The 20,991-nt window shown below is 38.5% G+C and overlaps 1 protein-coding gene across 6 annotated transcripts in view; it reads left to right on the plus strand.

Annotated features, from left to right (window-relative positions):
• Positions 1-428: 428 nt before the first annotated feature.
• gria4b (glutamate receptor, ionotropic, AMPA 4b) overlaps positions 429-20,991 on the plus strand; it is a 104,471-nt gene continuing 83,908 nt past the window's right edge. The window contains exons 1-2 of one of the 6 annotated variants that reach the window (XM_067424292.1): positions 429-816; positions 3,437-3,595. In XM_067424292.1, coding sequence (XP_067280393.1) covers positions 729-816; positions 3,437-3,595 — 247 coding nt within the window. In that variant the 5' untranslated portion in view covers positions 429-728. Of the gene's footprint in view, positions 817-2,652; positions 2,749-3,436; positions 3,596-20,991 lie in introns of those variants that run through there. The other 5 variants (XM_067424294.1, XM_067424290.1, XM_067424291.1 and 2 more) reach the window with 5 other exon arrangements.

The raw sequence follows: 20,991 nt of genomic DNA on the forward strand, positions 1-20,991 counted from the left end.
TGGAAAGTGTCACAACCCTCCTTTATGGTCAGCCGCGATGTTGTTCATGTAAATGAAAAGCTTGTGTGGATGTTGGGGTCTCAAAATGAAAAAGAACCTCTTCCGGTTCTTACATTTAACAGCGTCCATTAAGATGATGGCAAATCAATGTGAAATTATACTTTCTTACCACAGTAAACTGGTGGTGTTTTTCTCCTCTTAATATTGTAGTTGTTAGATGCGACACTTATTTGTGCATTTCACAGTACTGCATAAAGTATTCTGGACTGGAAACCTGACAGCAAAAACAGCACGTTCATTCACCTGTACCACAATAGTAGATGTTCTAACTAGTCCAACTTAGCTTTTGTTTCAATGGGATAGTCCAATCGAAAGGGTGGTCGCGAAATGAGCTTTCGCTCGGCTGAGGAGAAGTATGTTGTGTCTTGGCAGCGCTGAAAGAAAAAAGAACACACGAACCCCAGCGAGAATGAGTGTGTGTGATGGTGTAGAGAAGGCGCATGTGTGATGAGTGTGTGTATGTGTGTATGCAGACACTGCCCACCGCTGTCGCGCTCCCCCCCCAATCTTGCATGTGGACCGTCTACCGCCGGACGGAGTCGCACCAGGGTTCGTGCCACTGCAGGGGAAAAACCCGGCAAGAATGGATTTCTAACAGCGTTTCTCCTTTCTGTCCTTTACCCAACTGACGTCATCCTCAATGTCTCTCACAAATTTGAACTAACAAAATGAGGATTTCTTGTAATCAGCTTTTACTGCTATTCTCTTGCGTTTGGGGACTCACTATGGGTGCTTTTCCGAGCAGCGTTCAAATCGGTAAGTACGGCGATGCTTCTCCAAAGGCACGAGCTTCACGTTAAGTGCCATAAACAGTGTCAAATGAATGGCAAAAATAAGACCGTCTGCAGCGGGGGTCAACTGCGAATGACAGTGCGCAAAAAATGCGGTTGGAAGTAGATTTGTTGTATGACAGCTAAGGATCATTTTAGAGGCAAACAATTTTTTTGTTGTTTGTTTTTTATACTTTTTGATTGTTTGTTATTAGCTGTCAACCAGATCAGAGTGCCACGTTTTGGTTATGGCACCACTGCAGTGCTCTCTGTGGCTCTAACGGGATGTTGTTCTGAAGACGAATTCTTCTCAACAAGGGCACAAACGCAATTAAAGTTTATTTATTTTTTAATGAATGCTTTGTGAAATAAAAACAGAGCGGATAAATGTTCACAAAGCGACTTAAATATTAATTCACTAGCTCGTGAATAGAAAGTGGCTTAATTTATTCCAATACTGCATCAAGCCCTATGTCATGAGCTCTGAGACTCCTGGTGCCAGAGATACATGATCTCTTTTTGCCTATTATTTTACAGAAATTGTGTAAAGTGTGCTGTTGTCTAAGGAATGTACCGTAATGCCTGAATCACACTGTAAAATCCATAAATCTTACAGTAAAAAAAAAACGAACAGCTGTGATTTTGTGAAATTCAATATGGTGACGTTTCTAGCATTCAATGGAGGCGTTTTGTTGCCCTGTTACCTTTTGGATAGGTTTCATTACTAAGTTATTCATTCAACTATCATTATTAATATTAAGAAGCTTGGAAAGAAAATAGCCAACAAAAATAGTTCCAAAAGTAACCAAAGTGTCAAGTTTTGTGTGTCACCAAGCAATGCACTGACTAAAATACAAAATGGAACTGAATGTAGTGGAATGGAGCAATAGATATTGAATTGATCAAAGCATTCTGTAATCTCCAGCTCCACTCTGGGTTTTACATTTGACCGTTTTTTTACACTGCCCACTAGTGAGAGAAACCCACAAATGTTGAATAGTTTAACATTTTATTTTAAATAGTCCTAGGCTACTGATAACCACCAGAAACTATATATGTCAACAGAAAGTCAAATACATCAAAGTTGGCCTTTACACCCCGAAACATGTAGGCCTAGAAAAAGTGCATATATGTATAAAACACACCATCAGGGGAACACATTTTCATATTTGGCATTTTAGAGTGTCCCTATATTAGCTTGATTTTATTTTCTGTATTCTCATCCTGCCCAATGTTGGCATGTTGCATATTATAAAAAGCTTTAAAATATACCCAACATAGTACAAAACAACTACTGCTTATTCACAGTTTAAAAGCAGTATAATTTACTCAACAAGTTAGCAGTCCTTTATTAATTTTTTTTATAAAGGACTGCAAAGAAAGGTAGAATGTTTTGCAGGACAGGGCCCATAACCACCAAAAGTAAAAACCAAAGTAATGCAAATATTATTTATAAATAGTCCCAAAATTATTATTTCCCAACTAGAATTAGACATAGACGTTCATTCACTGTTCTGTTTCTTTCTGCTTTATAAAAATAAAAAATTGGTTCCCCATGACATGGTTAGTTGTAGGCTACTTGAGGCTAGTTGTAGGCTACTTGTCTCTCCTCTGAGCCTTGTAACCTGCTTGTAACGCTCTAGCCCTTTTCCTGTAAATGTAATAAAGGGACTTTTTCAGTTCTAATTACATATTATGATATAATCCCATTAAAGTTAGTGTTCTCATAAAAAATACCATTACTTGTATTACATGTAATTTTTCAATTAGTCTAGTCGCACGCCATCTGGTTTATGCGCATGCGCACGTTTTCGCGTGCACGCGCCGAGAAGCTTGAAGTTTAACGGCGTCTTGCTTGCTCTCAGGACAAGCAACACATAAACACGCATGCTGTTGTATCTGAATATGACCGCTAAAGGCAAGTTATGCACTGGGGAAGATAACTCTCGATTTGCAGCACATCTATCTGCCAAAGTAGCCTTCCACAACAACCTGTTTATTAGCTCATTGAAATCGATTAATATAAAGTTCTCGCGTGCTTGATAACAGTTTGTGTGCTTGCCACACAACAGCTTGTGTGCTCTGTTCTGCTCCCATTGATTACTTTTTAAATTATTTTTTTCATAAATGGGTTCTTGTAAAATGACGTCATTGACCGAGTTTCTCAATTAAATTTTACAATTTGTTAATATATATATATATATATATATATATATATATATATATATATATATATATATAATGTATTTTTTTCTCACTGTATTTGATAAGGTTGAAGGTTGTATTTGGAACCCTAACCCTATTTTTATTTCTCCTGTTAAAATTACAAACATGTTTGTAGTGCGTAACATACATTCTAATACTCCAGAGAGAAGTCATATATATGTGCATAATTTGCCTGTGAACGCTCAGTGTGCACTTGACTCATCTGATGTGGCATGTTACTTGAATTTCTGTATCCTTGAACCATGTGTATTTTTGTACGTATATCTCTTTTTCCTCTTAATCAAATTGCCGGTTTCCTATTTGACTTATTTGGTGCAATGTGTTATTTTTCTCCTCCTCACTTCTTTCTTTCTCACTACGGCTCTCCCTCTTTCCTGCAGGCGGGCTGTTCATCAGGAACACAGATCAGGAGTACACTGCCTTTAGGTTGGCCATTTTTCTTCACAACACAAGCCCTAATGCATCCGAGGCCCCCTTTAACCTGGTACCCCACGTGGACAACATTGAGACAGCCAACAGCTTTGCCGTGACCAATGCCTGTGAGTTTAACCTGCTTATACTGACTATTTACATTCACGCTGTTTAATTAGCTGGAGAAATAGGGCGAGATGATAGCAGGTGATATTGTGGATGGAAATACTACAATTGGTCCCACTTCCAATATGAATAGTAAAAACAATTTAGGCTAAGGAGAATCATACTGGCTACACAAACTGAACAGAAGCACTAAAGGCCGTCCATCCAGTTAGCACTGGTGTGTCTTTGTGAAATCTGTCCTCCGGCTCTCAACTGGCACAAATACAGGCTAAGTGCATGTAGCAAGTATACGGTATATTTGTGCATGCACCCTTCCCCCAATGCCCTGAGCCGGGTATTCTCGCTGTGTGTTCATGTGTTTGAATGCATTTGCGTGCATTCTGCTGACATATGTGCTGGCATTGCATAAATTGTGTTTGTGTTTGGATTTTGCAATAATACAGATCTAGATGGCAGTCTAGATCTGCCAGTTTATGAACCCCTTCTGGTATTTCTCCTGTGTGGTCCCATGTTCAGGCCTGTGGGCCAGAATGGTGGTTGCGCTTTAAGGCCCATTCACAGTTTCACACTAAGAACGATAACTTTAAAGATAACTATGAAGATAACTATATTAGCATCCAAATATGTGGGTGATATCATTTTGTTCATTCTAAGCGCATTCTTGTCTGCCGCTTTAAATGCTCAAGTTCGTTACAGCTGGATGGATTCTGATTGGCTGTCAGTGGTCTTATTGTTCATCACCTGGGAAAAATATGTTCTGAAAGTGATTCCAGTGATATTGTTTCTCTGTGCTATTATTGTTATAGCTGTGTGTGATCTCTGCTTGTCATTAAAGGTGCACTATATTGTAACCACTAGACCAGTGTTATATATTTTGTTCAGTTGAGTTCTTACAAAATCACAAATGTTTTTCAACTATTTGTACATTTTGAGAAAATAGCTATTTTAACCAAGGAACTGGGACGTCTAAGGGAGTCGCCTGTCGATTGCGTCATATCTGCGTTACCCTCGGCTTCCGGTTTTATTTGGCAGAAACGCTTTACTCTTACTGCAGTTTGCAACAAGTGTCGCAGCAGCCTCTGAGCGAACACATAGGGTAACGTCATAACATCATTTTAAACACACTTAAATGTGTCTAATATAATAAACAGAGCTGCGTTACCTCATACTCATGACCGGAAAAGCGGAAATGGCGCCGGCGACTGTCCCATCATAATAAAACTCCTGTTGCTCGCGAGCCGTGTTGCGTAACAATTAACAATCTCTCCAGCGACCTTGCTCAGCTCTCTTAACAATAGGTTCTGCTCTGCTTTATACTACAGTAAGGTTAATAACCACATCCATGAACATGATTTCTGCCCAAATCCTATCCCGATTCTTTTCCATCGGCTGGGAGGTGAAGAACACATGTCCCAAGATTCTGAGCTCAAACTTGGCTCCTCAAGCTACGCCTTTGTTTTGAATAGGCGCCCTCTAGAGGATGGAAAAGTTATATAGTGCAGCTTTAATATTTAGAACGATTTTTAGAACTATATCTTTAGTGTTACCTTTATAGTTATCGTCCTAGGTGTGAATGGGCCTTATCATAAAGTTATCATAAAGTGATGTCACTTCCCATCACATCCCTCAGCAATACGAGTAAATCACTTGCATATACGACCAAATTTCATGCTAGGTGACAAAAAATTATAATAATTAGCCAATTGCTAGTAAATTGTACGATTTCAGTTGCCTCTGATTGAGTTCAATGCAAAAAATTAGGTTAGCGCAGATATAATTTCATTGCCTGCTTTATGCACCGTCGCTTGACTGAGAGTGCCTTCTGTCATTTTCTCTCACCCATGCACAGCACATTCAATGTGAGAGAAAAAGCTTTTAAGGCGTTTTAATTCCATGTAAAGACAATTAACATCCTAGATCTAAATGCAGGGCTGCCACTAGCCAAGAGTTGACAGAACTGTCACTGTCCCGATCGGGCCATGGCTGCATCGTCATGAAAGTTTAGAATTTGCATGTGTGTGTTTTTTTTGTTTTGTTTTTTTCACTTTAAACATTCAGGCACAAGAAGATGCAAAATATAATTCGGGTGCGTCTGACGGAATGCCCAGAAAGCCACGTCTGAGCTCTTTCATGTCTTGTACTTGACTGGACAATTTCACACAAAATTACATCAAAATGTCCACCATGGCGAGTGTCCTAGTAATCATAGTTGGTATACGTGAACGTAAGCAATCGACATAGAAAATGCATGTGTAACAGTATCAGTATATTGGATCTGTGCATTATGTCTTAATGTGACAACATCCTAATATTCCTTTTCCGTTTGTTCTATTCTGTTTATTTGTGGTATTTTATTACAGACTGTTTACTTGTCTTTAATAGTGTTTGAAATGGATATTTTGTTTATGTAGATTTATGCAGCTTCTTTTCACGTGCATTCCTTAAAAAATTAGCCAATAGTGACTCGATCTTCGGTGTGTCCGTAGAGGGTTGGGTCATGCCCAGTATTTTTTGACATGGGGTCAGAGGGTAATCGTGTAGATCAGCCTGGGCTTATAGGTCTTCCTCCTTCTTCCATGCAGTTCAGTTCACTTGCTATTTCCTTCACGTAATTTTCAGTGCTTCAGTGGTCTAACCACAGCATACAATGTTCCTTATTTTCTAGTTCCTTATCTACTGTGATATAAAGTGATATGACGATCTGTGCTTCCCAGGTGGTTGTGCTTTGTGGAAAGATTGAAAATATGCTTCACAAGAAATGTTTTTCTTTAAATTCTTGCAGAGACAGCAACATAAACCCTGTGAAATCAAAATAGGAGAATTGCAGCTTTCCTGTTAATTTTACAGCCATCTAGTGTACAACTGATTGAAGTAGATACACACATTTAAAATTGACATTCTCTTCCAGGGAAATTAGAGGAATATTTTGATGACTCCTACACTGTAAAAAAATATTTAGCAAAAAAGTTACCTGGTTGCCTTAAAATTTTGAGTTCATTGAAATAAAAAAATTGAGTTAATACAATGATTTTTTTTTTTTGATTTAACAACCTTTATTAAAATATTATTAAAATATTTTGTAAGCATATTAGGTAATTGTGTGTGTTTTATTTGTGATGACGCAATTGAACCATGCCAAATAGTGCTATTTTCATGATTTATCAATTTTTTAATGTGGTTCAGATACAAAAATATTTTGAGTTTCTATTAAACAAATTTCCTTCATTGTATCAACTCAAATTTTTAATTTCAATAAACTCAAAAATTTTAAGGCAACCAGGTTACTTACTTTTTTTAAGTTAAACCAACAAAAACCAACTTTTTTTTTTTTTTACAGTGTATAGATCCTTTTCACAGACTGTCATCAATATTGTTAATCCTGTACTAGTTGCATGTACATTTCAAACACTAATACTTTGTATTTACTTTTGCATCAAATTACAAAAAACAAGTAACCTGTGCTGTGAGAGTGTTTCTAATACAGAGTCTATGGTAGTGACCTACCTAAGCATTGTTGCAGACCATGGACACCCTTTCATAGAAACGCTAGCATTCCCAGGTGGCTTTGGCCTCTTTCAGCAGGATAATGCACCCTGCCACAAAGCAAAATGGTTCAGGAATGGTTTTAGGAGCACAACAACGAGTTTGAGGTGTTGACTTTGCCTCCAAATTCTCCAGATCTCAATCGAGCATCTGAGGGATGTCCTGAACAAACAAATCCGAAACCATGGAAGGCCGGCCTCACAACTTACAGTACTTAAAAGATCTGCTGCTAACATCTTACCACAGCACACCTCACAAATCAGGGGTTTATGGAGTCCATGCCTCGATGGGTCAGGAATGTTTGGCAGCAAAAGGGGGACCAACACAATATTAGTAAGGTGGTCATAATGTTATGCCTGATCTATATATATAATGTGTTCGTCCTATCAACACTTCCTTGCCACTGCACACATTTACACATCACCACTTTCAACTAAAAACTTTATTTTGGGACCATGAAAACAACTTTAAAAAAGGGTTCCAAAGTGCAAGGTTTTTAAAACTTATACCATTATCGTCTCTGTGTAAACTACAAAACGTTATGCACATTATGTATTCAGTCTATAGGGGCGTATAGTGGTTCTTTACAAAATGACATCGCCAACTACTGGCCTGGCATGCGTAATACAGCGTTTAAAGTAGCGATGTGCAATATACAGAAATTATCGAAATATCGCAAAATGCATATCGCAAAGGCACACAAATATCTGAATGATTTTAATAGGCTACTTCAACATTGTGAAAAGTGTACGCTTTAGGTCGACGCTTATAGCAGAGAATAGACTGGGCACACGACTGTTACTAATGTTACTTGCTAAAGGAGTTATTAAACACAATAACTTGCGATAACAACTTGCAGTCTCGCGCTGTCTGACACACACACCGAAACTCTCTGAAAGCGTGTGATCCCTTCAGTTCTGTTTCGTGTCTTTTTACTTGCTCAAACTGTCAAATACACACACAGTTATGTCAAAAGGGCTGTCTTGATGAGTAGTCATGTAAACCCAGTCGGTTATGATTAAAGTGAACGATATCAGTTGGGGAAAATAACTAAATGCTTGTCAATAGGATCCATGCATTAGGTCAGTGACAGTGACTTAAAGTGACAGGCGGCTAATACAGTAAACCTGCCGGTCTGTCAAACAAGAAGAGAACGAGAAAATCACTCTCTTGGCTGATTAACCTTTTTAGCTTTACTATTTATCAGTGTATATTTACTTCATGTGAAGAAAGACTACTGTTTTTAGTTCTTATTTTTAATAACAAAGATAAATCAAAATAACAAAAATAATCGCCCACCCCTAGTTCAGGTGTCTTTGTTTATCTGGATGTTCTTGATGTTACGTTTTAGGTTGATATAACTATATAATTACCAAGTCAAGCAAAGAGGTTTGGTATTTAAATATGTGCTAAAACTGCTGGTCACTTTCAGAAGTTGTAGCGATGCTTTCTTTTCCCATAAAGAATGTGAAACACATAAATGGTCTCATTCTTAGTTCTTAAAAAAAAATGTTTAGATATAATTTACACATGATTTTTATTATTTTACACACTAATAGCAATATCATCGAATATCGCATTATTTAACAAGCTATTGCATATCGCATTTTCCTTCGCTATCACACAGCTCTAGTTTCTGGTCTTTTTCGTATAGATCATGTGAACAGGGATTGTTTTGACGTTGTTATCGGTACGTGGATAAACACAAAGGAAAAACTTTTATATTTTTAGTACAGCGTTGTCTTGTAAATGTACCTCTATACTCCTCGTCTGGAATCATTACAGGCTGCGTTGTCTACACTGTGAGACCTGTCTCTGATGATAGAGTTGGCCCATTGAACGATGATGAATTTGTCTAAAATTTATATAGCCCGTTTAACCTTCTCAGCAGATTAACACAACAGCGTCCTGGTGGTAATTTGAGCCAGCCTGATAAGTTCCCGTCCTATTACTGTGTATGAACAATCGGTTTCAGTTAAACAGATTAATCGCCCGGTCCGTCACTCGCCATTTTGAGTGCAGTGTAAATCACTGCAAAGGAGCGGCAGCTCTGCTTGTAAGGTAGTCAGACTACCAGCAATCTGACGTGGTGTGCCACATCCTCTGCATCTCATCCTTTCCTTTCCTTCCTCTGTGGCTGTCTGCAGCTCTGTTTGCAGTGTGTTGCACATGATGGCTTTTATTCCTCGCTGGGGAGCCATCGCTGCCACGGGAGGATGAGTAAAGGACAGATTATTCCCTCCCAATGATCTTTCTGCCTTCAGCCGCCTATTTCTTTCTCTCCATCCTCTCAGTTCTGCAGTGTTATTTTACACAGTCAATGGCTAAATTAAGCGGGGAATGACAAATGCATGTTTTTGGGGGAGGGTGAGGGGCAATTTTGCATAGTAGGGATTTATGTGACCTCTAGGACAGCCGTGCAATTGGGCATGTTTTCAGCTTCTCAGCAGTGGGTATGTCAACTCAGCAGCGTAGTGCTGATACAAGCCCCTTTTTGTCTAATTCAGTCATAGTCGAGACAAGTTTGTTGCCTACTGTCGTATCAGTGTGCATGATAGCATCACCACATGGTCATATGCCCCTTTCCACAGAGCTACACTCAACCTATTTACTCACAGCGCCACATGAGTGAACGCTGCTTTATAATATGAGCACGGCAGCTGGATGTATTAAAGATCCAAGTATTATTGGCGCTTGCAACTCCTTTATGAAGAGGTCAGCAAGTAAAACATTTGTGATGTTTGCTTTTCCAGTTATTAGCCCCAGAGAGTCTCTTGTTGGATCAGATATCTGAAATATAATTGCGCCACTAGAGCGGGTCTCGCAGTAAAATTGTCACAAATGCAAGAAAAAAATACACAGACCCGTCTCCGAGCAACAACACAAAATAAATGAAAATGTCCTCCTGTCAGGGCACTTCTTCATTTCATCCTCTCACAGTGTTATACACCACGGGTGTGGTAAATATATTGTGGTGAATATTTACTATCACGGTGTTTGATAGTGTTTTGTGCGTGCTCCCACTACATCACTCTTTATTCGTCTAACACATTAGAAGAAAGTATGTCATCATATTTACAAAAGTTAGAACATGTAATATGTTGTGTGCCTTATTCTGTGAAAACAGCCACATCGTCTCACAGAAGAGATGCTCAACTGAGTTATGAAGTGAGTTTGGAGGAAAGACGGGTTATAAAATGTTATCTTTTGTTGGACGAGAGGTTCATAAATGCTTCTCCTGTTTGGACAATTTTTTGACGTGTTGCTTTTTTGAAATGCACGTTATAAGCGGCTCAAACTCGCTGTGCTTTCAGATGGAGCAGCGTTTACTAGTGAAAAGTAAATTTAATCTCAGCCTTTGTGATTTCATAATCACAATAAGCCAAAACGTTTAAATGCAATTTAATTGCGCAGCCCAAACCGCTTATTTTCTATGAATTCATTTTACAACACCTTTATGATATTTTCTTTTTAATCTTTTAAAGGGGTGGTTGCATGCGATTTCACTTTTTGAACTTTAGTTAGTGTGTAATGTTGCTGCTTGAGCATAAACAGTATCTGCAAAGTTACAGTGCTGAAGGTTCAATGCAAACGGAGATATTGTCTTTTATAGTTATGGCAGTTTATTGCCCACAAAAAGGCCGGTTTGGACTACAACGAGCTTCTTCCCAGGTTGGTGACATCATAAACCCTTGCTATTAACATAAATACAGTTATAATTTAGTGCTGGCGTGGACAGTTATTTTTTCGTTTGACCTTATTTGCATATGTATACGTATACTTACATGTATTTGTAGGAGATTCCTAGCCTAGAAATCTAGACGCACTCTAGCGGCAGCAAATCTAATCTGCCGCGAGTGTCGTCTAGCCACTCTTAATACACTTCTGAGCTGTAAAAACCAAACTCTGGTCAGGCCGATCACATCGTGTATAGAGTCGGTGGGTGGGGCTTAACATAATGACATCAGGGTTGTGCTTGCGTGTTACTAGTAAACACAGAAACTGGCGAACGGCGGTCTTTCGAATCAGCTTTGACCGTGATTCTGGAAGACTTGGAGTTAAGCTTTTCTCTGAGAAAAGAACAAAGAACGGCACTGAAGTCATTCTTAAGAAGGGAAGATGTGTTCTGAGTTTTGCCGACCAGATAGGGCGAAAGTTTAATCTGTCAACTAGCTCTGTTTCACCTTTGTTGCTCTGGTTGCCGCTAGGGTGCGTCTAGATTTTATAGGCTACTGTTTAATAAATCTGGCCCCTAGACTTTCAGTGTAGGGACAGAAATCTTGCAGGTTTCATAAAAAATATCTTGTATACAATATCTTATAATAATGTTTTGACGTTACCAAACTCTTATGGTTTTGGCTCATGACTCTGGCTCATCAAGTGGCATGAGTTTAGGGTTAGAATTTATGACACTATTTTTCAGATTCCCTTGACAACCGGCTGTGCACCTTTTGATTTGCCCTTTTGTGATGCATATAGGCTACTCATTATTATATTTGCAGTTCTGTTTGGTGGCAGAATGCACCTTTAAAATACTGTGTTCAAGCTTATGCTCTTTTATTTTATTGTTCTCTTTCTTTTTTATTAGCACAGATCAGAGAATGAATGCTTTGAACAGATTGTTAGAGGGAATTATGCTGTATGGAAACAGCGTGCAAAATGATGTCTTCAGCTAGTGCCTTTGTTCCGTTCCATCTGGTTTTAAAATGTATGAAGCTTTCAATCAGGCCCCTATGAAGACCGCAAGAGTCTCTTTGCTTTGTTTGGTCTGTCAACAGAGAAGATTATGTGGCAAACAGATAGGGCTGTGTCCATATGTGTGTTTAAAGCCACAGTGTCCCTCTGTCCCCATCATTCTCTCAGAAGGCTTTCTCTTCCAAGGGGGTTGGCTATCCAAAAAGAAAAGAAAAAAACAGGGAGAAAACCGCACAAGCCAAACGGTGACGAAAATAGCCAGGGGCTTATAGGGACTGTTCCTCCCAGATTGGATCCCTCTGTGAACAGAATCTATCCCATATCGCTGTTTCTCCCTCTGCCTCACTCTTTCTGTCTCATGAATAGATGAATTCAACATGGTAACTTTCTGTCTGTCTTTCCTCCAACTTACTCATTAATGCGTGGGTCTGATGTTTGCATAAGTCTCGCTGTAATTCCTGTATCAATAGTTGTTTCCTGCAGCCATCTGCAGTGCGAGTGAAAAGGGGGTGAAAATCTCCAGTGATCTCAAGTTGTTTGATGGAGAGTCATGCTTCCTACTTGCAGCTCCAATTCTCCTTTATTGACTGAATGATATCTGTATTGACAAAGATTCATCAATAATTTGAAGCTGTGTCAAAATAAGAATGTCTCCTTTTGTCTATATTAGGGATTTTTCACATATTTTGATGCAACGGAGCCTCAAATATATGAGTATCTACTTGTGAGGGATAGGGGTGTTGAAATTAATTGATGCACTGCGATACGGATGGGTTTGATTCTGCAACGATGCAGTAATACACCATAATCGATTATAGCCTATTTCTCTGAGATAATTCGCGCCAGAGTAAAGTGACGGAGGGGGATGAAACACAAAAGCAAGTAATAAAAGATGCACCCGCTAGTTTAACATTTACAGCATGTGCGTGCGAGGCTGCATGCGTGTGAGTGCGAGTATGAGCGGGTGCAAGTGTTTTGATGTTATTGTAAACTGAAGTACACTACTTATTTTTGTTTTCAGACATTAAAGAAGTGCATTTTCTTGGAGCACATAAAATTAAAATGTAGTTCATATATATGACTGCTTGTTTTCATTGACAAAAATGTAGCCATGTGTGGTAATATTGAACATTGTGATATTGAATGGAATTGAATTGTTGATTTGATAATTTTAATCAAATTGAACCATGACCAGGGATGATTCACACCCCTAGTGAGCAACCGTTTTCCTAAAAAATAAAGGCGTGTGTATAAAGGCCCATATACTGTCAAAGTACACTCATTTAAAGGATTATTAGAAACACCTGTTACATTTTTCATTAATGCAATTTAGGGATGCACAGATACCATTTTTTCTGAACCGATCCGATATTAAAATACAGAGTATCTACCCTTCTACCGATACTAAACCAATACCAATCCCATACCAATGCAGTTTTGTTAAATAATTCTATGTAGAATTTCTAAACCTCAGTGCGTTGAATTGATAATCACTCTTTTGTGAGTTAAAAGCAATCAACTAAATGCAGACAACTTCATTATAAAGGAAAAACTAATAAATACATTTAAAAAAATTATTTTATATATATATAAATTAGATTAGTGGATAATTCAGAAGCAAAAGTTACAAAATCACGAGTGCACAATAATTGTATAAAATCGAAACATTTTGTGGGTAAAAAATAAAGGAAACCATAAAAGTGATTAAGTGTAGCTCTAAATCTGGTAAAATGTTACACAAAATACATTCATGAAAAACAAGTACATATATTTATAGAAAAAGGGCCTATATACTAAGAAATGACATTTATTTTAATTTTTAATTTATTCTTTAATGAGGCAGAAACATAATATATATTGAGTAGAAAAAGAAAGGCTTTTGACAATCTTTCATAGCGCAAAAGTATTATAATGCAGAGCGCCACAAAGCGCTTATGTGCATCCCGTGCGCAGGATGATGCGCTTGAAGCAACAGAGTGTAATAATGAGCACTTATGCGCATCCCGTGCACAGGATGATCCGCTTGAAGCAACATGGAGTCACTTTGCACATGGAGTTCGCATTGAGAAGTTCAAAACACAAAGGGAAGATATTAACGGCGTTATCTATGCAATATTTTATTAAGCCATTTCTTTTAACAGTTTAACATTTCAGTTACTGTGTGTGAAGAACAATAGAATATATTGTCCAGTGTTGTGATCCAACAGACAACCGGTAGAAAGTAACACGATTTACAGCAATAAATGCCAGCAAGATAAAGTAATTTTATGAGAAACATAGAATAGAATGTTATCTACAGATCAAGCATAATAACAGAAACTAAGAATCATCCTGGTGTTGGTGTTGACTGTTGGTGTTGACTTGATGCTAGAGGTCAGAGGAGTATGGGCAGACTGATTCAAGCTGATAAAAGAGCAACTTTGACTGAAATAACCACTCGTTACAACCGAGGTATTCAGCAAAGCATTTGTGAAGCCACAACACGTACAACCTTGAGGCAGATGGGCTACAACAGCAGAAGACCCCTTTGGGTACCTCTCATCTACACTACAAATAGGAAAAAGAGGCTACAATTTGCACAAGCTCACTAAAATTGGACAGTTGAAGACTAGAAACATTTTGCCTGGTCCGATGATTCTCGATTTCTGTTGAGACATTCAAATGATAGAGTCAGAATTTGGCGTAAACAGAATGAGAACATGGATCCATCATACCGTGTTACCACTGTACAGGCTGGTGGTGGTGGTGTAATGGTGTGGGGGATGTTTTCTTGGCACATTTTAGGCCCCTTAGTGCCAATTGGGCATCGTTTAAATGTCACAGCTTGCCTGAGCATTGTTTCTGACCATGTTCATCCTTTTATGACCACCATATACTCTGATGGCTACTTCCAGCAGGATAATGACCAATTCACAAAGCTCGAATCATTTCTAATTCTTTTCTTGAACATGACAATGAGTTGACTGTACTAAAATGGCCCCCACAGTCACCAGATCTCAACCCAATAGAGCTTCTTTGGGATGTGGTAGAATGGGAGCTTTGTGCCCTAGATCTGATCTCCATCAACTGCAAGATGCTATCCTATCAATATGGGCCAACATTTCTAAAGAATGCTTTCAGCACCTTGTTGAATCAATGCCACGTAGAATTAAGGCAGTTCTGAAGGCGAAAGGGGGTCAAACACAGTATTAGTATGGTCTTCCTAATAATCCTTTAGGTGAGTGTATGTGTTTATGAATATTTTAATATTATAAATCTATACCATATTATCTGACAAATATTTACTTTTTATTACAATGACACTGTTTTAGAGTAAATGTATAAACCTGAACATGTTTGCTGTAAGTAGAATAAAATAATTTTTATTTAACCTCGATATCTAACTCGTGATTAGAAAACATAATATCAAATTTGGTACAATGCAAACTTTGCTATAATGTCAAATTTTTACAATGCAAACTTATTAACTAAAATAAATGTATCCTTTTTACCCATTTGCAGAGTTCCGAACCCCAGTTTGAAAACCCCTGGTCTATGTTGTTGTTTAGACAGAATATCTATATTGTGTATTCACTGCTTATTTTTTCTTCATCAAAAGTCTGCAGTGTGCCGGCATGTTTTAGTAAATCCGTGGTACAATGTCTTTTTGCACTCTGCTGAGCCATTTCCTCTCTTCTTCCCTGGAGGTAGGGCTCTGGACTCCCTTTGAGTGGTTGGGATTCACCTTTTGATTGAAAGTCTCGGGCGGCTGGCTCTCTGAGGAATCTTGGGAGTATTTTTGGGTTAGGTTCGATCCTCCTGCTTCAGTGGGCTTCGCCGTACATCTGAATGAGTTCTGGCGGGGATCTGTAAATAACGAAGGGACGGACGCGATTGTTTGGGCTATTGGGAATGTCGGAGAGGAAGGAGGGGTGTGCAGCGGTACAGGGTTTCCTCAAACAAGACGTTAATATGGCCGGACAGTGCAGAGAACACACAGCAAATCAGCATATTAGAATGATTTCTGAAGGATTGTGTGACACTGAAGGGTGGAGTAATGATACTGACAATTCAGATTTGCCATTGCAATAATAAATAACATTTTAAAATAATAAAAATTTACTTTTTTTATGGTAATCATTTTTCACAGTATTAGTGCTTTTACTGTGTTTTTAAGAAGTCTTACCCACTCCAAACGTTTGAATGGTAGTGTATGACATGAGTTTATGTTTAAGATTGGTGGTACTACTCATTAGGCCTATGTCTTCACATCTATACTATTGTTAGTCCCTTTTTTGTATTCAGATCTCACCGAGCAATCGTTTTTTTTAATGTTTAAAAAAAGCTTTGTTGTCCCCCAAAGCGAAATTCTTTAACTAGTGCAAAGGACTGATATTTTCTATGGATTCTCTTCAGTGGGATCTGCTGCATCTATCTTAACGCGGCGCCAATATCTCCACAGATTAGAGCCTTTGTATCTGCCTCAAAGTGTTCGCTTCACTGAGCAACTGTCTCCGCCGAGGCCAGGTAGAGCCGATAGATTGGAAACCCTCTGAACCTCTTTCAAAGTCCCTTTCTCTCCCCCATGGGATTCTTACCTTTGGCATCATCCTCTGTCCTTCAAGCTGTGCTTCAGAAACACGACGGGGCTGGAATGATGGATCACCTTAGACCCACGCACAAGGACGACAGGCAGGGAGGGATGGGCTTATTCTGGGGAAGGGGTGGCTGTCCCTCAACTCTCCTCTGGCAGGTCCAGTGCTTTGTCAGCCTCCTTTCATATTTTTTTGCCAGTGGATCAGACCACCGTTACAGGGGAAACACAGATGCTTTGTCCCCTTGGACGTGATTGTGGATGTAAGGAGGTGCCAGGGCAGCGATAATAACCAACTGCAGAACCGCAGAGCCATATGTCACAGCAGTCTGAGGACAAAAGTGCCAGCCTTAACCCATTGTTGGGGTGGAGCTTATTGCGTCATTAAGGGTAGGGTTAGTGGTTGAAGCGGAATACGTGATTAACTTCCTGTCTGACACTGCTGTCCTCAGACTGCTGTGAATGTGGTTCTGCGGTTCTGCAGTTAGATCATCTCATGAGGGAAATATTTTATCCTAAATCATCAAAACATCCCATTTGTGGCATTCCCAATTCAATTAAGAGGATTCTGGCAAAAACCTAAAAATCACGTGTTTGAATGCAAAAAATTGCATGGAAATTGCTCAGTATATTTTATTATGTTTATGTTACGGATATACTAGTATAGATATTTTTGTCAAGGGCCAATGGTAGGACATCTTAAAGGGATAGTTCACCCAAAAATGAACATGATTCCATAATTTCACCCTCAAGCCATTTCAGACAATCGGAATGTTAAAAAATATCCTGGCTAATCCAGGCATTATAATGGCAGTGAATTATTTGAAAAAATTTGAAGCCCAAAAAAAGTGCATCCATCCATTATAAAAGTAATCAAAAGTAACACAAAAATGCAAGAAAAAGTCCAAATGACTTTTTTATATTGTTTTATTATGTGGCTTCCTTAGAGTGCTACTTCAGAACTGCACCAGGTAGGCTGGCTCCGCTCATAAAATAGGGAATCACTGTTTAAAAACACCAAATAGGTCCATGTTACACAGAAGAATGTAAGTCATATAGGTTTGGAATGACATGAGGGTGAGTCATTTTTCAAGTACATGGTCAAGTACAATATCAATAATCTTTTTTCCTGTGAATGTGCAAGACTTCCAATTCATTAGCGGGTATAGCTAAATATCTAAAACTATAACTAAAACTAAAACAGCAAAACTATTTGTGCTACAAACCTGTGTTTATAATTATAACTAATTAAAGTATGATAATAAATATCAGTTTGCGACATCAAGAAGCATTACAGAGGTTTTTTGTACAGCTAAAATACCTAAAAGCATCTAACAAAGGAAGCCTTGCACATTTAATTTTGAAATGTCTGTACCCACTCTTACGTTAGCTTTAGTATGGACTCGTACAATTATAATGATTATTAAGGGGTCATAACACGCAGTTAAACAAGCCAAACTCATGTTAATCTTGAGTACCTATAGTGTAGTATTGCATCCTTCACATCTCCAGATTTATAAAAGACCCTGTACCGATTCTTTCCGAAAACACAGTGGGTTGAGCTAAAGAGTTATGAACGCACACACACACACACACACACACACACACACACACACACACACACACACACACACACACACACACACACACACAAATTACATCACCGTAGGGATGCTCATTTCGGTTAATTTTCCTAACCGTCATCCAATGCTCATAAATCGATAATTAACCGTTAACGGATAAGATTATAATATTGAATTGGCATTAAATAAAAATACAATTGACGAGTGTCTGTGACCGGTTAAAAATACTTTTTTCACAGGTTTATTTTACTGTGCAAACATCAGACCATACAGAACAGCATAAAATAAATAGGCCTACATTACATATTTTCACTAAAATAATTACCAAATTGAGATGACAAAATGAAAAAATAAAATGAATCCGTTTGAAGCTTTGAGCGACCGGAATAGTTTTTTTTTCCTTCAAATAAAAATAGCAGGCCTATCCAGGGTTGCCAGGTTTTCACAACAAAACCCACCCAATTGCAACTCAAAACTAGCCCAAAACAAGCCCAATTGCGTTTTTAGGGGTTCTCTGGTGCATTCCGGGGGGTAACATATATGTTTTTGGCCAGGTTCCCTCCAAAAACAAATTTGTATTTCCGGCACTAAATATAACATAATTGTAGTCACTTAAACCTGCGGACATGAAAAACAGCGCACGGCAACTGTGTTAAAGTAGCCCAATTCCGCGGGAAAACCGCAGACTTGGCAACACTGGGCCTATCTCAATCCACGCCTTGACTGGTTTTTAATTGTCAAAAAATAACATGTCTAAGTGACGTGGGTTAGTCGGGAGCACAGCCTGTTGACAGTTAAACCCGCAGAAGAAAGCCTTGTTTACTTTCGTCTGTCTCCACAGCGCGAGTCTCGAGGCTCCGGATCCGCTGACTGCACGCGCCTGTTCTTTGAAACAACAGAGGGCGACTCTGAGTAATTTTTAAGTTATTATAATAAAGTTAATGCTTACTTTAGTAAACTTGGCCAAAACCACTCTATGAAAAGCAACTTCGTTGCATTTGTCGACGCGCCCCATTAGTTAACAAACTTTTTTTTTTAACCATGCAGCAAACAAAAACAAACGCTTTAAAAAAAAACTTTAAACCGTTTAACTGATTGTGTTAATTGGTCAAAATTCAGTTAACGGTTAAACAGTCAATATAAGCATCCCTACATCACTGTAGCATCCCTGAATAACTTTCGAGTTGCTATATGTACGTGTTGTTTACGTTATACACACTTAGGCGCCGATTGCCAACAAAACACAGACATTTGATGCAGTTTCACTCACTGCCTGTGGTTTCGACTCCTAACCGGGAACAAACAAATACACTTGCAGAGCTCCGTCCACTGCTCCGGAAAAAACAATCTGCATCCCCTCACAACCATAAACACACTTCTTTAGTGACATTGTTGATATCGTGGTATAAATGACAGCGCTACTGACGGCTCCCGTAACCTGAAGTAAGCACACCGATGTTATTGATTGACACACTAATCCGGGAGAAGTGCCCATACAAAGAATTTCACCCGTTTTGATGTAATACATGGCCATAATTGGAAAAAAAAACTTTCCGAAACTTGTTCGAACCCTATAGGAATGTATTTTAGCACAGAAATACTCTGATACATCCAACATATTTTTGAAATTTTTGCCATGTTTAGCATGAGAATCCAACACTTTAACAGTGTTAATAAGTCAGAAAGCATGAAATAGCATTAGATGCCCCCTTTAAAACATTATAGTTACAGTTTTTAGTGTCAAAAGGCCTTTGTAAGCAATAGAATCATACAACACAATACAAAGTGTCATTTTGGTGGTGTTGGATAAAAGTCCTTCATCATTAGATCTTTAATTAGTCTTTGTCCTTTCTTGCATGTTATACACCAGGAAGCTTGGTAAAATCAGTACAACGAGATTGGTAAAATCATTTTTGATGAGGTCTCTACATTGTCTTCATCAATGCAATTAAGAGTCCTGATTGTGAATACATTTTCCATGAGTCACAAAGTATTTCTACAAAATATGACCTCTGCTGTCTTATTTCCACTTGAGTCACTTTTCTTTACGGGATTAGGGAAAATAATAGGATGTTCACAGCCATCCTGATTTGCCCTGCTTATGATAGCAGCAAATGATAAGTAAGATGTTATACATCAGATTATTTTTGTGTTGCTGATTTACATTTCCTAGGTAATTAGACACATACAGTATGCAGCCATTATGAAGTAAGATCAGTTTTATTTGTTTGTTAGATCTGTCATTTGGCATATGGCACAGCCAAGACGTTTGATCGGTCATGGCCTGTAGCCCCATCCTCGTCTGCAATGCCTGCATCGGCACTACACACCTCCATCTTGATATGAGTCAGTCAGCCACCTCTGCGTATATGAGCGAGTCAGAATGATGGAGAGGTGTAGACAGCGAAATGAAATGCTATGGATGGAAGGATGGATAATGCAACAAAGAGCTGACACAGGAGAAAAGATGAAGAGGTGCCTGGTGGTGAGGAATGGCACAAAGTACAAGACCAGACAGGTTTATTATTCCAGGCATCGTTTGGATTTTGTACACTGGAATTTTCATATTTTCCCTTTGAACTTGACTAGCAAAGAGTAACAACAAACAATGATGGGATATTGACTTCTTATGAATGAAAGTATGCGAGAAGAAAATGTAGAAAACTGAATGGGAGACATGCTCAATGTGTCGGCTATTTACAACAATTTACTTTGTTGTATGATTCGCGATGTAGAATTAGTTTTATCCATGGCTCAGCTTACTGTATTTATAAGGTATAATTATCTCAAAAAGGTAAATTGTCATCATGTTCTACAGTAGTGGCTAAAAGTGATGTCTGGCCTATAGATAAATTGACATCTTCACCATTCATTCACATTATTTAACATTTTTGTAAGCGTATTGTGTTTGCACTTGGAGTCAGTTGTGATAACACTATGAAACGTGCCAAATGTCCAGCCATAGCTGTTACAGCAAGACATTTTGAATACATGCAAAAAAAAA

This window comes from Pseudorasbora parva, chromosome 18, assembly GCF_024679245.1.
Source record: "Pseudorasbora parva isolate DD20220531a chromosome 18, ASM2467924v1, whole genome shotgun sequence".
NCBI classification, from domain to species: Eukaryota; Metazoa; Chordata; class Actinopteri; order Cypriniformes; family Gobionidae; genus Pseudorasbora; species Pseudorasbora parva.